The sequence below is a fragment of the Ruditapes philippinarum genome, unplaced genomic scaffold (genome assembly GCF_026571515.1).
Source record: "Ruditapes philippinarum isolate M1 unplaced genomic scaffold, ASM2657151v2 ctg17725_1_1_1_1, whole genome shotgun sequence".
NCBI lineage: Eukaryota > Metazoa > Mollusca > Bivalvia > Venerida > Veneridae > Ruditapes > Ruditapes philippinarum.
In genome coordinates, this window is record NW_026864067.1 from 1 (window position 1) to 13,336 (window position 13,336).

The 13,336-nt window shown below is 32.6% G+C and overlaps 3 protein-coding genes across 3 annotated transcripts; all 3 read left to right on the plus strand.

Annotated features, from left to right (window-relative positions):
- The first annotated feature begins 2,929 nt into the window (after window positions 1–2,929).
- On the plus strand, window positions 2,930–3,562 carry LOC132724311 (B-box type zinc finger protein ncl-1-like). The gene has a single exon (XM_060709153.1). The coding sequence runs from the start codon at window positions 2,930–2,932 to the stop codon at window positions 3,560–3,562; it is 633 nt and encodes a 210-aa protein (XP_060565136.1).
- Window positions 3,563–4,139: 577 nt separating this feature from the next.
- LOC132724312 (uncharacterized) lies at window positions 4,140–6,554 on the plus strand. Its single transcript, XM_060709154.1, has 2 exons — window positions 4,140–4,224; window positions 6,261–6,554. The coding sequence occupies exons 1-2, from the start codon at window positions 4,152–4,154 to the stop codon at window positions 6,500–6,502; spliced, it is 315 nt and encodes a 104-aa protein (XP_060565137.1). The 5' UTR covers window positions 4,140–4,151; the 3' UTR covers window positions 6,503–6,554.
- A 1,327-nt stretch (window positions 6,555–7,881) lies between these two features.
- Window positions 7,882–12,976, plus strand: LOC132724314 (proline-serine-threonine phosphatase-interacting protein 1-like). Its single transcript, XM_060709155.1, has 5 exons — window positions 7,882–8,477; window positions 8,828–8,910; window positions 9,375–9,411; window positions 11,287–11,391; window positions 12,364–12,976. The coding sequence occupies exons 1-5, from the start codon at window positions 8,447–8,449 to the stop codon at window positions 12,606–12,608; spliced, it is 501 nt and encodes a 166-aa protein (XP_060565138.1). The 5' UTR covers window positions 7,882–8,446; the 3' UTR covers window positions 12,609–12,976.
- Window positions 12,977–13,336: the final 360 nt, after the last annotated feature.

Genomic DNA, 13,336 nt, shown 5'->3' on the forward strand with positions numbered 1-13,336 from the left:
TATGTAGAAATTTTGTGAACGCAACTCCTCTTAAACCGGATGGCAGATTTTGCTTAAACTTACAGGGATTAACAACCTTAATGTGTAGATGGTAGTAAAGGAAGGAATTTTTGCTGCGACCAAATTTAACAGAATTATGGCCCTTTGTTGATTTTTTCACTATATACTATGTAGAAATTTTGTGAACGCAACTCCTCTTAAACCGGATGGCAGATTTTGCTTAAACTTACAGGAATGAACAACCTTAAGGTGTAGATGGTAGTAAAGGAAGGAATTTTCGCTGTGACCAAATTTTACAGAATTATGGCCCTTTGTTGATTTTTCCACTATATACTATGTAGAAATTTTGTGAATGCAACTCCTCTTAAACCGGATGGCAGATTTTGCTTAAACTTCCAGGGATTAACAACCTTAATGTGTAGATGGCAGTAAAGGAAGGAATTTTTGCTGCAACCAAATTTAACAGAATTATGGCCCTTTGTTGATTTTTTCATTATATATTATGTAGAAATTTTGTGAATGCAACTCCTCTTAAACCGGATGGCAGATTTTGCTTAAACCTCCAGGGATTAACAACCTTAATGTGTAGATGGTAGTAAAGGAAGGAATTTTTGCTGCAACCAAATTTAATAGAATTATGGCCCTTTGTTGATTTTTTCATTATATACTATGTAGAAATTTTGTGAATGCAACTCCTCTTAAACCGGATGGCAGATTTTGCTTAAACTTCCAGGGATTAACAACCTTTATGTGTAGATGGTAGTAAAGGAAGGAATTTTTGCTGCGACCAAATTTAACAGAATTATGGCCCTTTGTTGATTTTTAGTTTTCAACTTGTGGCACATGTAGTCCATAAAATATTTGACCTAGAGTCATAAGATTGACAGAACAGTGGCATGTGGGGGCATCCGTGTCCTATGGACACATTTCTAGTTTTTATCAATATTATCGATATCGTGTGTTTAACACAAAACTACTAAACCCAAAGCGTAAACTTAAGATGATTTTAAACTACCAGGACGCTTTCCGTATGGTTAAATTTATTAAATTTTGCATCAGTATTTTATAGTGTGTGTTCGATTTTGACCTACAAGCTTGTTTGCCTGCAGTTGAAAATTAAAGTTGTTATACAATAGGTGTTATAGTGTAAAAATCAGATTACAAGTTTGCACTTGACAGTACCGTTCATGAGAAGACTCAATTTAACCGATTCTACATCATTTTTAATATAAATTTTGTATCTCACACTTTATCTAAAATACACCATTAGAAAGAAAATTAAATTGAAAAAATCCGTTATGTTGGTCGCAAAATGATTTAAGCAAGATAATTTATAATAGTGATTTAGAGACAATTATCGTTATGCTGATGAGGTACACTATTTTGATAAGAGTGTATTGGTTATCATTACAGTAGCCAATATGAAGTAAAGGGGTAATACCTTTCAACAAGGACGTAAGATGTTAACTCACACAGTATATTACATGATAGCTTTTTATAACTTTCTGTCTAGTTTGTCACTCATATCTATACAAACTTTGGAAAAATGCCAGACATGTTTTAATTTAAAGCCATTATTATGTTTTTTTTAGTTTCGTATCAAGGTCCATCAGTTGAAATATTATTCTTTTAAAACACAAATAATGCAAAGCTAAAGAAATAATGCTCAAGTCTTAATTATAATTTTGTTTTTAAGTGAAGACGTAAAATGAACATTTAAATGTACTTTAAACAAATATGACGTATAAAGTTTACTTCTGTTACCAACAAAAGTGTACTCTTATACTTTTTCTTAACAATCATCTCTAATAAACCAATACCAGTAACTGTAAAAATATCCCTTCATCAGAAAAATAAAACACAACAACACAATATTTAATGAATCTGCAGTCCTCTAGAGAAAACAATTATTAAGTGTTACAAAATCCGGTAATTCTTTCGAACAACCTTATCACAACAAAGAACATTAAATCCCATTAAAAACCATTAAATTAACGAATTATTGACGAATTAATAAAATGATTTATCACACACCCGTGGCGATTTTGCGACTACGTAAAACGGTATTGCACGGCCGTGCATCTATTTTGACGTGGCGTCACTTGCGTTATACAAACATAGCGTTACAATGCGCTTATGCGCTTATGTGTACGTTACTCTATGAGCGCGTCACCGAAAAATATATTGTTTCTACTATAAACAATTCTTACTTCGGTATGTGATAAATAGCATATTATATATTCCTGTAAGTTTATTACTAAACTTCTTGAACTTGTTAAATAAAACAATATTTTGCTCGCAAGCGGCTCGCAAAATATAATTTGATTCAGTCCGTTCAAACAAAACTCATTCAATATCCTCTATGTTATTAATCTAATACAACTTTTGAAATTTGAGGCGGATTAATTTCAGTACGTCTTGAAATGTTCACCATACAATATAAATGATATACAGACCTTCATAATATTATGCCACAGAGAATGTGGTTGTTTTCGTCATCCCTGCTGCAGTTCTAGATGAAACAGATGACATCTTTTTGAGTTTTGAATTCGAAATATTTATTCAAGGTAACATGCCCGAAGCATATCTTTTTTCAAGTAGAGCTAAAAAATTTGCCGGCGTATTCACTTAACCATATGAAATATAAGTCGCGACAGTTTTATGATTACTATGATTTATGTTTTAAAAGTGAAGTTATTTTTATCACTCAAGAGTCATTAAAATATTTTATCTCATATGTTCTTTTTTAAACAAAAGTGGATACATTGTTTTAGTATATCGCTTATTGAAATAAGATTGCTAAAATAATACAAGCCGTGAAAACAAATCTACGTCATGTGCGACAGAGTAAATATTGTAGACATTTTGTAATGAGAGATTTATTTGCACATATGAGTTATTGATACATCGTGACTTTCGTTTCATTAAGATGTGGAAGATAACCAAACGAAAACATATAGAAAATGATGCAGGAAAACTAGATGTTTTTTCTGCATTATGTGACAAGCATCCTAAGCATGCTATAGAAATGTTTTGTGTGGATTGTGACAAAGTGTGTTGTCTAATTTGCCAGGCAACAGAGCATAATAGTGGAGATCATAAGAAGATACAGACAATTGAAGTAGCAGCTACTAACTGCGTTGAAACTAAGGAGTTTGCAGAGTATGAAGAAAAACTTTCTACTATTCTTAGACGTGAAAATGAAACATTGTCAGATAATTACAAAATGGAAACAATAACAGCTCATTTTAAACAAGAGGCAGAATCTTTGATTAAGACGTATCAACAGGACTTGATAAATCTGATTGAAAAACATTACAAGCAATTATATAAGAGGATTCGGCTCAAGTACGAAAAGTCCAAGACCAGATTACTAAATGTGAATGAGCAATTGTTGAAGAATAAGAATAAAACTTCAGAAATTCGTCAGGAAATCGATGAAAAAAGGAAGAGTGGACAGAACGTAGCATTATTTATAGCTATGAAAAAATCACAAGATAATTTAAAACAAATTGAAAATCAGCTAGAAGAAATTGAAAAACTGAATTTTGTTGAAAGGTAACAGTTTATGATATACCTATATGAATTTCTACATTTAAATTTAATATACATGTACTCTTATATCTGAAACTGTATATCACAGCTAGCTTAGTTTTATATATAAGTATATCTTATCTAACGTAAATTGTCTCAAAATTAGAACTCTGATAATAATCATAAAAAATTTAAAACTTTAAACGTATTCCAAAATAATGTTGCACTCTTATCCCCATTGTTTTAATACACTTGACAATTATTTATGTTTACACAGGTGTGAATATTGCAAATGTGAAGGAACAAGTAAAAATGTAGGGCAAACTAAAATGAATAAAACTTCTCATGAAATCCCAGTTCGGCAAAAGTATTTTTTTATAGGCTTGATTGAGTATGTTTATGGACGGTACTGAAAAGTGCAATTATTGTCCACGCGACACCTAGCACCGGTTTGAGCAATATTCCAATGTGACCTAAGCACTGCCATTATTCAGTATCTTTCACGCGGAGTTTTTATCAAGAAAGCAATATATACCATTGCATTCATTATATTTATATGATATTTATAGTTATATGTATACAATTATTTTGAAAGGCATAAATTTCAACCAGGGCACATGGTGGGACAGCTTTTAAAGGAAGAGAAGGAATTTGGTGTTTTGTTGGATAAGACATTTACGTCTCCCGAAGGTAATCATACCCAAATGAAAAATAATACAGAATTTTATCTGTTTCAGCTACATTTCTAAATTCTTGAAAATAACATAACGTATAAATTCAAGTTTTAAAATAGATATCGTGTTGTTTTTTTCTATATTCGACTGTGACCCAAGCAAACATTTTAATACCGTACGAGGGTGCATCAATAAACTCGTAAACTAATTCAATAGCGCGGAATTGATTTAATTCAAGTACCAAAAATGACTGTTTTTTAAAGTTGGAAACAGGCACAAATCACCAATTGCTAGGTCCGGGCTGTAATGTGGGTGTGGTAACAGTTCGACGTCGAGTTTTTCTAGTGTATCCATGACAACGTGGCTTGAATGGCTCGGCGCGTTGCCGTGATGTAATATGAATCCGGACATAAGTAGATGTGGGCGCTTTTTCGTAATTGCCGCCATGAGTTCCGTTCTAAGTAATGTTGCATAATAGTTCCCAGTAACTGTCGTTTTCGGAGGAACAAATCGGTCTAGCACTACAACGTATGTATCACAGAATATAATGGCCATAAACTTCCTGGTTGACTTGGAAATTATCGCTTTTGTAGGGGAATCTGAGGAAGGATGCTTCCAAACAGAACTCTGACGTTTGCCTCCGGTTCAAAAAAGTGGATCCACGTTTCATCACATGTTATCACTCGCTTTGGAAAGTAATCGCCTTCTTCACGATACCTCCTGTCGTAGTGCTGACACATTTTCACCCTAAACCCTATCTGCTCCGACATCAACAAAACGAGGCACCCACCTTGCTGAAACGCGGCGCATTCCTAATCTATCAGTCATTATGCCCTGAGCTGTACCATATGAAATAACGAACTTATCTGCTACGTGATCCACACTTACTCGTCTATCTCGGAGTATGTACTCCTACATGGCAGCCACTGTTTCTTCATCGGTTACAGTCACTGGTCTACCTGCACGACTGTCGCCTTCAGTTGCTTATCTACTGTCTTTAAACCGCTCTATCCACATTAAAATTGCTCCTTTTGACAGAGCAGCCTCTCCGAAAACCTTTTGCAAATCTTCACTAATATCGGAAAAAGACTTTCCGAGTTGTGTGTAAAATTTTATAACGATGCGCTGTTCGTTGACGCTGTGTGACGCCATTTTCGAACGGACACCCGTAACGTGACGCCATTTACGGTTTATGGCGTCATAAGTGATGACGTCAAAGTTGTGTACATAGTACAATTCAATTTGAAATAATCTGTGTTCACAGCATTTAAAGTTTCATTTTAAACGGATGAACGGATTGGCAAATCCGAAAATAGCCATTTTGTATGAATAGCAGTCCTATTAATCTTTCACCGTTCTCAGAGAACAATTAATAATAGTAACTGTTTCCGATTAATCAAATATCCGTTATAATATGCAGAAAAAAACAATTGTAGCAAATCAAACTTTTCAGTTTACAATATGAAATGATTGAAATAAATTAACATCGATTTGTTTGTTTTAGTCGTATATATTTGCATAAGTTAACAGTTAGCAAATAATTACTTCACGACATATTGCATGATTTACCAAACGCTACAGTTGCTACAACATGCTATATGTATGTAATAACATGTTGAAAGGGTGTAGTGAGTAAAAACATGTCAAACCACCGGTGTCTATTATTAAAGGAAATAGAAAATACAAAGGTTGTGGTAATTGCCGTATTGTTGTAGATCAATCAACAAGTTGTGGCATAAATTCAAAAGATTATGATCTTTTAAATTATTCAAATTCGCATGTATTTAATGTGCAGAGTCTGCTATGATGTTTTTTGTGTGTCAAATTTACAAAATAACTGTTGGTAATAAATAACCAGGAGTAATGACTGTGAAGATTTCAAAAAGATTTTAAAAAATATTGTTTTGTTTGAGACCCAAACAAATTAAGCGCGTGAAATCAGTGTTTTGATTTTCCGAGCTATAATAGCGCTTCATATTCTAATAATGAATAAATAAATGAAATTGACCACGATTATTAAAAAAAAACACCTATATTTCAACATTTTTATAGTGGACGTGACACAGAAACTTGTACCGTCACGTGATACGATGACGTCATATCACACTGAAGTAAAACATTGTGGTGCTCGTGTGCAACCACGTCAGACCCATTCAAGAGAACAAGAAGAAGTGGCAAATGAAGATAAAATGGATGTTTACGGTAGGTTATCAAGTTACCAAATCAAGAGGACTTCTTTACTTTGTGCGAAAATTGGAACCATGCATATGTCAAAGCAAATCACTAACTCATAATCATATTTCATTAATATATCTAAGATACATGAGAATTGTGAACTTATGAGACCGACATTATTTCAAATACAGAGTCTGAAATGTGTAGTGTCTTTCAGCAGTAAAAAACTTACGAATAATGTATAGCGCATTTATTTATAAGACGTGTATAATCGTTGCAATATTCAACACTTGAAATATGTTATTTAAGATCTATAAGAATGTTTATTAAGCAATTCTACATACCTTACCTTTTGAGCACATGTAGATAAAACAACCTGTTCAGTTGATTGATAAAACTTGAAACTGATCAGGAAGTATATATGTATTTTATGATATTATAGAGGGAAATATTTCATTTATAACAGATGATAAATTATCGAAAAAATGTTTGCATTACATTGAAGAAGGTTTAATAAGATTGACTGCCTTCTTTTCTTTTGGTCTTTGTTTCCATAATTTAGAAACAGTAAATGGATGTTCAGGTATTTTGTGATCAAAACAATTACTAAATAAAGTTTTTTTTTTAAATAACATTTTTTTTTTGTCTTTGAGGATAAAGATGATTTTTTTAAGAAACGCGAAACTTTGTGGGATAAAAATCATCTTTATAACAACCAATTTACTGAAATTGAATCTCATTTAATTAAAGTTACATAATGATAATGTTAATGTTATTATAATGTTATTATCATCTTTGTTACCTTTCGAAATTTGTCAAAATCGAATACAAAAAATATGATAATCTATAAACTGATACCTGGTTATTGTTAAAGTCATTGAAATTTTTTTTGAACATACATGTATCTCAATGCAAAATATAATATTATGTATGGGCGGACGCTTACATCATTATAAATAATGCAATTAAGGGCATTTCAGCCTGTTCTTTTGTGTATGTACATATACGTACACATTCATACATTCAAAAATTAAATATATTTTTTAATGACATTCCTTTAGCGATCTAAAAGTTCATAGGTATGTATGACAAGTGTCATATTCATGCACTTCTGTGCCTACGTATACGTTCTGCGCTAGTTGTTGCAAAGGGAAGACCAGGAAGGTAATAAAACGGGACATTTATTGGACCCTGATACATTGTATCTGGGTATTTACTTATGGTTAAAAATATATTGTCCACAATTGTGTTTAAATATCGAAAACAAATAAATGATAAATAGGAATTATGTTCCATAAATAAACATAAGCAATTTATCTGGGTTATTTTTACAAACTTACACGTCCATAAGACAGTATGCCAGACGTATCGAATGCTATGATTTCATATGGACGCAGAATAAATGAATGAACGAACGAACGAACGAACGAACAAATGAATGAATGAATTAATTCATGAATTAATTCATGAATGAAAATTAATAAATAAATAAATAAATGAATGAATGAATGAATGAATGTATATAAAATTAAGCGTCAGCTCCATGTTTCAATTTTGAACTGACAATCTTTTTGAAAATTGACAATTTTAAGAATTCTTTGATAAAATGGTTTATTATAAGATTCTTAAGCTAATTGTCACTTGTCATCACTTACAGCATCTATAACAAGGTGCATTACTCTTGCATCTTTTTTTTTTCAATAATCGTCTTCGTTTCAATCATAGAACTTTGCTTTAAAATGTTCAATTTTTACTCATGTTATCTGTGCTACTGAACGGATGAATACTTCAGATTCATCATTGTTATGTTTTCTTTTATATATTCTTCTCTTATTCTAATTTCGTCCGTTTCATTGACATGGTGACATGCTGACAGGCTTGTTAAGTGTTTGAAAGTGGTTGGACATTTCATTTTAATATTGTTATTGATTTTTTTAATAGTTAAGACTATTTTTACTGCGTCCAGTATATCAAAGGTCTAGGGCACTATATTCTACTTGTTAATTTGATGTTGTTCTCTTTATTAAGATCCAGATGCTGAAGATGAACAAGTTATTACGAGGATGCCTCACAATGCTGCAGCTAGCAGAATTTGTAATATATTTTCCAATGATCTGAATAGAAGATGCAACTGTTTCTTAATAATTGTTCTAAAGGAATAGGACTCATTTTTACTAAAATTTGATCTCTTTTTTATCTCTTCTACATAATAAATATATTAAGGTAAGATTTGGAATTGGTAAATACGATGGTGATGATATGGCTTTTAATATTCGTCTGTAAGTAAACATTCTTTGAAATGTTTTGATTTTGTTTTATCAAAAGTTATCAACAATTTTGTTTACTTTCGAAATTTATCGAAGTCGATAAAAAAATAAATTGGTACCTGGTGAAAATGGATGCAAATGACTATTAACATTAATCTTTAACAACATATTTTAAAGCTGTCGCACCTCCGATTGCGAGAAAACCCTCGCCTGGAACCATACGGCGACGAAGGAACACGTGGCACCAAAGTACAGATACGGTAACTACGGTTATAATGTATGCTGTTTTTTCACATTAATGACGTCTAATATAAATATATTTTGCATTTTTCATCCTTTCGGGTTTGTGGTCGGCGAGGATAGGAAACAATGATCACGGAACTTATATATTTTTCCAGGAGTTAATGTTCATAACTTTCACTTCATACATGTTATATAATGCTTTTACAACAAGTAAGTTGATCATAAAGCTCATCGGAATCTTTTACTAGCAAATGGTAATTTCACTTAAGTGTCTACCAAGTAATAGCTTCCTTGAAAAATACGATCAAATTACATATCATTTAATTTTGACATCAATATCGTCATTGAAAAATCAAAAGCATTACTTGAATATTTGCACTTGTATTATTCGTAAAATTGTCATTTTCCATCGGTTTTATTTAAATTGCATCACTATTATATCAAAAATGTGTTCAAATCACTTCAATCTCAATTTTTGTAGGTACAACTTCGGGAAATTGAGCAGACACAAAAACCAGGTAAAATTTCAATTGATTTCATGTTTTAATTCACAAGCATTTTTTTCAAAATATTTGATAGAAAATGTTTAATATGAAGTATTCATCACATTTAAGTGTTTCTTTTTATTGACGATAATGTTTTGATAGGGCGCCCGTGGCCGAGTGGTTAAAGATGTTGACTTCAAACCACTTGCCCCTCACCGCTGTGGTCTCGAATCCCGACTGGGATTCTTTCATGTGAGAAAGCTATAAAGCTAGATTCGGTGGTTCTACTCAATTCTGTGTGCCTAAAATGATGCACGGAAGGGCACCTGAGGTCTTAATCCAAAGGTTAAGCTGGAAAGTCGCCATATGACCTATATGGTGTCGGTACGACGGAAACTCCAATCAAACAAACACAATGTAATAAACATAATAATTAATTAAACAAGAAGCATGACAATGCTACAAAAGCAGGATTTTAATTATGACCATTGTGCAGTGCAATCTCTGAAAACCTAAGGCTACCATTTTACATACCAATGCACATATATCAACACTAAAAATAATCGTGTAAGAGCCCAGATCCGGCTTTCACTAATATTCTCAGAATCAGAACTTCTGCTCAAATCTGAGATTTATCACAACTCAGAAACTTAGATTAAGATTTTGCTCAATTTACCTTTCACTAAAAATCCCTAAGACAAGTTTTAATTTGAGATTTGAGATTGATCTCAAATATATTAAGACAAGGGTTTGGCTGTCTCAGATCAGGTCTCAGTAAAGATAGATGTTAATTCCCAGAGTAATATGTCCTTTGTGTTTGGTTATTGTTACATATAAAGTTTAACATACATTATCCTTGTTTTGGACAAAAGAGAAACAATAAGAGTTTTAGACTGATTATTGTGCGGTAAAAGCATACCCACTGCTTTAAGAAGTCATAAAATCATGACATCACAATGTTTATGATAACATTTAATTTAATTGGATTATGATGAATGTTTTAACTACTATGCAAATAATAGATTTTCTTCTCGTTAGACATCGGTAATAATTCAATTAAGAGGGAGAGCTGTTTAAAAATAATTTACATTCAATATCGTTCAACTATTATCATCAGTAATCAAAAACAGTTCAGATGAACTGAGAAATTGTCAAATTCATTCCACTATTTACTTATCAAGCATATAATGATTTTTTTAATATTAAACAATTTGATATTATTTCTACTTTGCAAATAAACAATCCTGGCTTGAAAGTATGCCGTTATTGCAAAAATGCAAAGGAAAACAATATAAGTATATATAAGGATTTATACTGAAAATTATTCAGCCCCTAATTCTGCTTAACTAAATGTGATCAGTATTTAACACACATTAAAATCATGTCAAAAATTAGAGAAATACAGAATCCCTAAAGAAAGTCCAACACAACAAAACTGAAAATGTTGCAGGCTCGATTTGATTTAGTCTGTTTCTGGGACAAACTCAACTGTTCAAACTCGACAATCATGCAGTCTGACAAGGCTTTTCTATGCTCTGTTTTAAGTCACACAAACACTGTTATGGTCAAACTGCGATGCCGAAGCTTTTCTGATAAAGACAGACCACAGGTGCCCTTTTTGCATTATTTCAGACACATCCGGCATTTGAGTAGAACAACAAATGTCCATGAGCTAGCTGGATAGCTTCCTCACATGAATGAGATGACAACTGTAAGGGCAAGTGTTTTTAGGCCAAAGATCTCAACCACTCGGTCACCGAAGTTGACCAGGCTCTATTCTGATTGTAACTTCATTACTGAAACTTTTAAACACTTAAATAAACTGTTCTAAATACGAAGTTTTGCAAACCTTTTACACTTATTCACCAGGCTAAATGTAAAGAAACAAATGATGTTTTTAATGTATAGGATCTCCAATTCCAAGTACAGAACGAGAGCAAGCAGCACATCCGGATCCTGTATTCTATGTCCAATCCTGTCAAGATATGATACCGGTACCTCAACAAAAGCCAGGTTAGTTCAACTGAAGCAAGAAGTCATTTGCTTTTATTTGAAATCGACTATAAAGAAAACTTAAAGTAAGTTTTACGAGGCTAAGAGTGAGGTTTAGTGCACCATTAACCGGTTTAAACTTCCCAGCAGTACTTGTGCTGCTGACCGTTCCAAGGCGACGCCCCTCTGTGTTTGTTTATAGGAACATGGTGGGGCTAAAAGTGAGGTTTGGTGCACCATCTACCAGTTTAAACTCCCCAGCAGTATTTGTGCTGCTGACCGTTCCAATGCGGCGCCCATCTGTGTTCCTCAGATGTATGTCTATGTTGTTTCATACTGTTTTGGTGACATTCTTGCTTGTTTCCCTTGTTGTTTTCTCGTCTACGGTTAGTCTACGGTAAGTCTCCCCCTTGCCCGTAGTTTTAAGTCTTTAATTTACCCCCTCCTTTCCCCGAGTCACCTGTCCCCTTACCCTGTGCCCTTTAACTTTGTGGGCCTATTGTTCAATATTCTATTTGTTTTCTTTGAATTCCTTCTCAGTTACAATTTATTTATCATTTTAGTGATTAGCCTGTCCTTGCTCTGCCTTGTGCCCTGTCCTTTTTTGTTTGGGTCCGTCTGGGCTCCTTGCCACTGGTTCTTGTTGCTGGGTCATGTGGGGGTTGCGTTCATTGAACGCCGCCTTTCCTTGTTGATCTTGTTTTTCATATTTTACGGACAGATTTCATCGAAATCATTTGTATTTGTGGCTTGAGATATATGTTTTGAGAATTAATTGTATTCCAATGAATGATATTATGAACAAATTAATAAGACAAAAGGTTCATGCATATTTACACCTTTTCTTTCTTTTGACATAAAATGTATTTAAAATATTTCTTTAATTAATTTTACTGAGCGTTATTGTACAAAACGTAATAAGAACTATCTAAATTCCTAACAGAAACTGCTCATTTAACCAGTAAAGGATTTATTATATTTATTTATATTTAGAAAAATATATAGCTTTGTGGGATTACGAACCAAGAGCGCAGGATGAAATCGAACTCAAGGAAGGAAATGTAGTGGCGGTCTTGGAAAAATGTAATCAAGATTGGTTCCTTGCTGAAGCAAGCGGGAGACAGGGATACATCCCTGGTTATTACGTTAAGAAGGCTGAAGATAAAAATCCAAGTGATGACCTTACAAATGAACTGGAGACGGTTTTACTTCGTCGCCGTGCTACGCTAGAAAAATGAACTTCAAAAGAAAAATAAATATAAAACTTACAGGGAGTGATGTTTATTTTTGATCAATATCAAATCAAGACAAATTATAAATTAATAAATAAGACAAAATGTATATTCAAGAAACAAGACTAATTACATCAAATCATATCAAAATATAACTTATTATATATTCAGATCACTTCATAACCATGAAACTTATATTCAAGACTTACACAAATAGTATAAAGTATGTTCTTCTGCTTTCACTAGAAAATTATATAGTGTAAACATTTTATACAACAATAAACAATATTGTTTCTTCAATTTACAATTAAATATTGTTAATTACAAGTGTTAAATGATTTTCTGAATGACACTTGTTATTCGTAAGAAATTTCTCAATATATATTTATCATTAATCCCTCTGTGTTCTTCAGATGTATGTCTATGTTGTTTCACACTGTTTTGGTGACATTTTTGCTTGTGTCCCTTGTTGTTTTCTCGTCTACGGTAAGTGTAAGAATCCCTTTGCCAATTCAATGCCAATAAATAAAAAAGACAATTCAAGTCCTTATTAAATAACAGATGAAGATCGAAATTTCCTTAGTTGATAGTTGTAGAATAAAAGAATATATTAAATTATTTTGCTATGTTCAATATTCACTAGGACTTCCAAAATGACTGCCACTATAATAAATACCCAGTAAAATCAATAAATTATTTCATGCAATGCAAAGACTATTAACACAAGTTACTAA

Coding starts and splice junctions, on each gene's coding strand:
- LOC132724311 (XM_060709153.1), top strand. CDS start 2,930: ATGTGGAAGATAACCAAACGAAAACATATAGAAAATGATGCAGGAAAA.
- LOC132724312 (XM_060709154.1), top strand. CDS start 4,152: ATGGTGGGACAGCTTTTAAAGGAAGAGAAGGAATTTGGTGTTTTGTTG. Junction 4,225..6,260: donor GACATTTACGTCTCCCGAAG/GTAATCATACCC, acceptor ACATTTTTATAG/TGGACGTGACACAGAAACTT.
- LOC132724314 (XM_060709155.1), top strand. CDS start 8,447: ATGCCTCACAATGCTGCAGCTAGCAGAATTT. Junction 8,478..8,827: donor TGCTGCAGCTAGCAGAATTT/GTAATATATTTT, acceptor CATATTTTAAAG/CTGTCGCACCTCCGATTGCG. Junction 9,412..11,286: donor TGAGCAGACACAAAAACCAG/GTAAAATTTCAA, acceptor TTTAATGTATAG/GATCTCCAATTCCAAGTACA.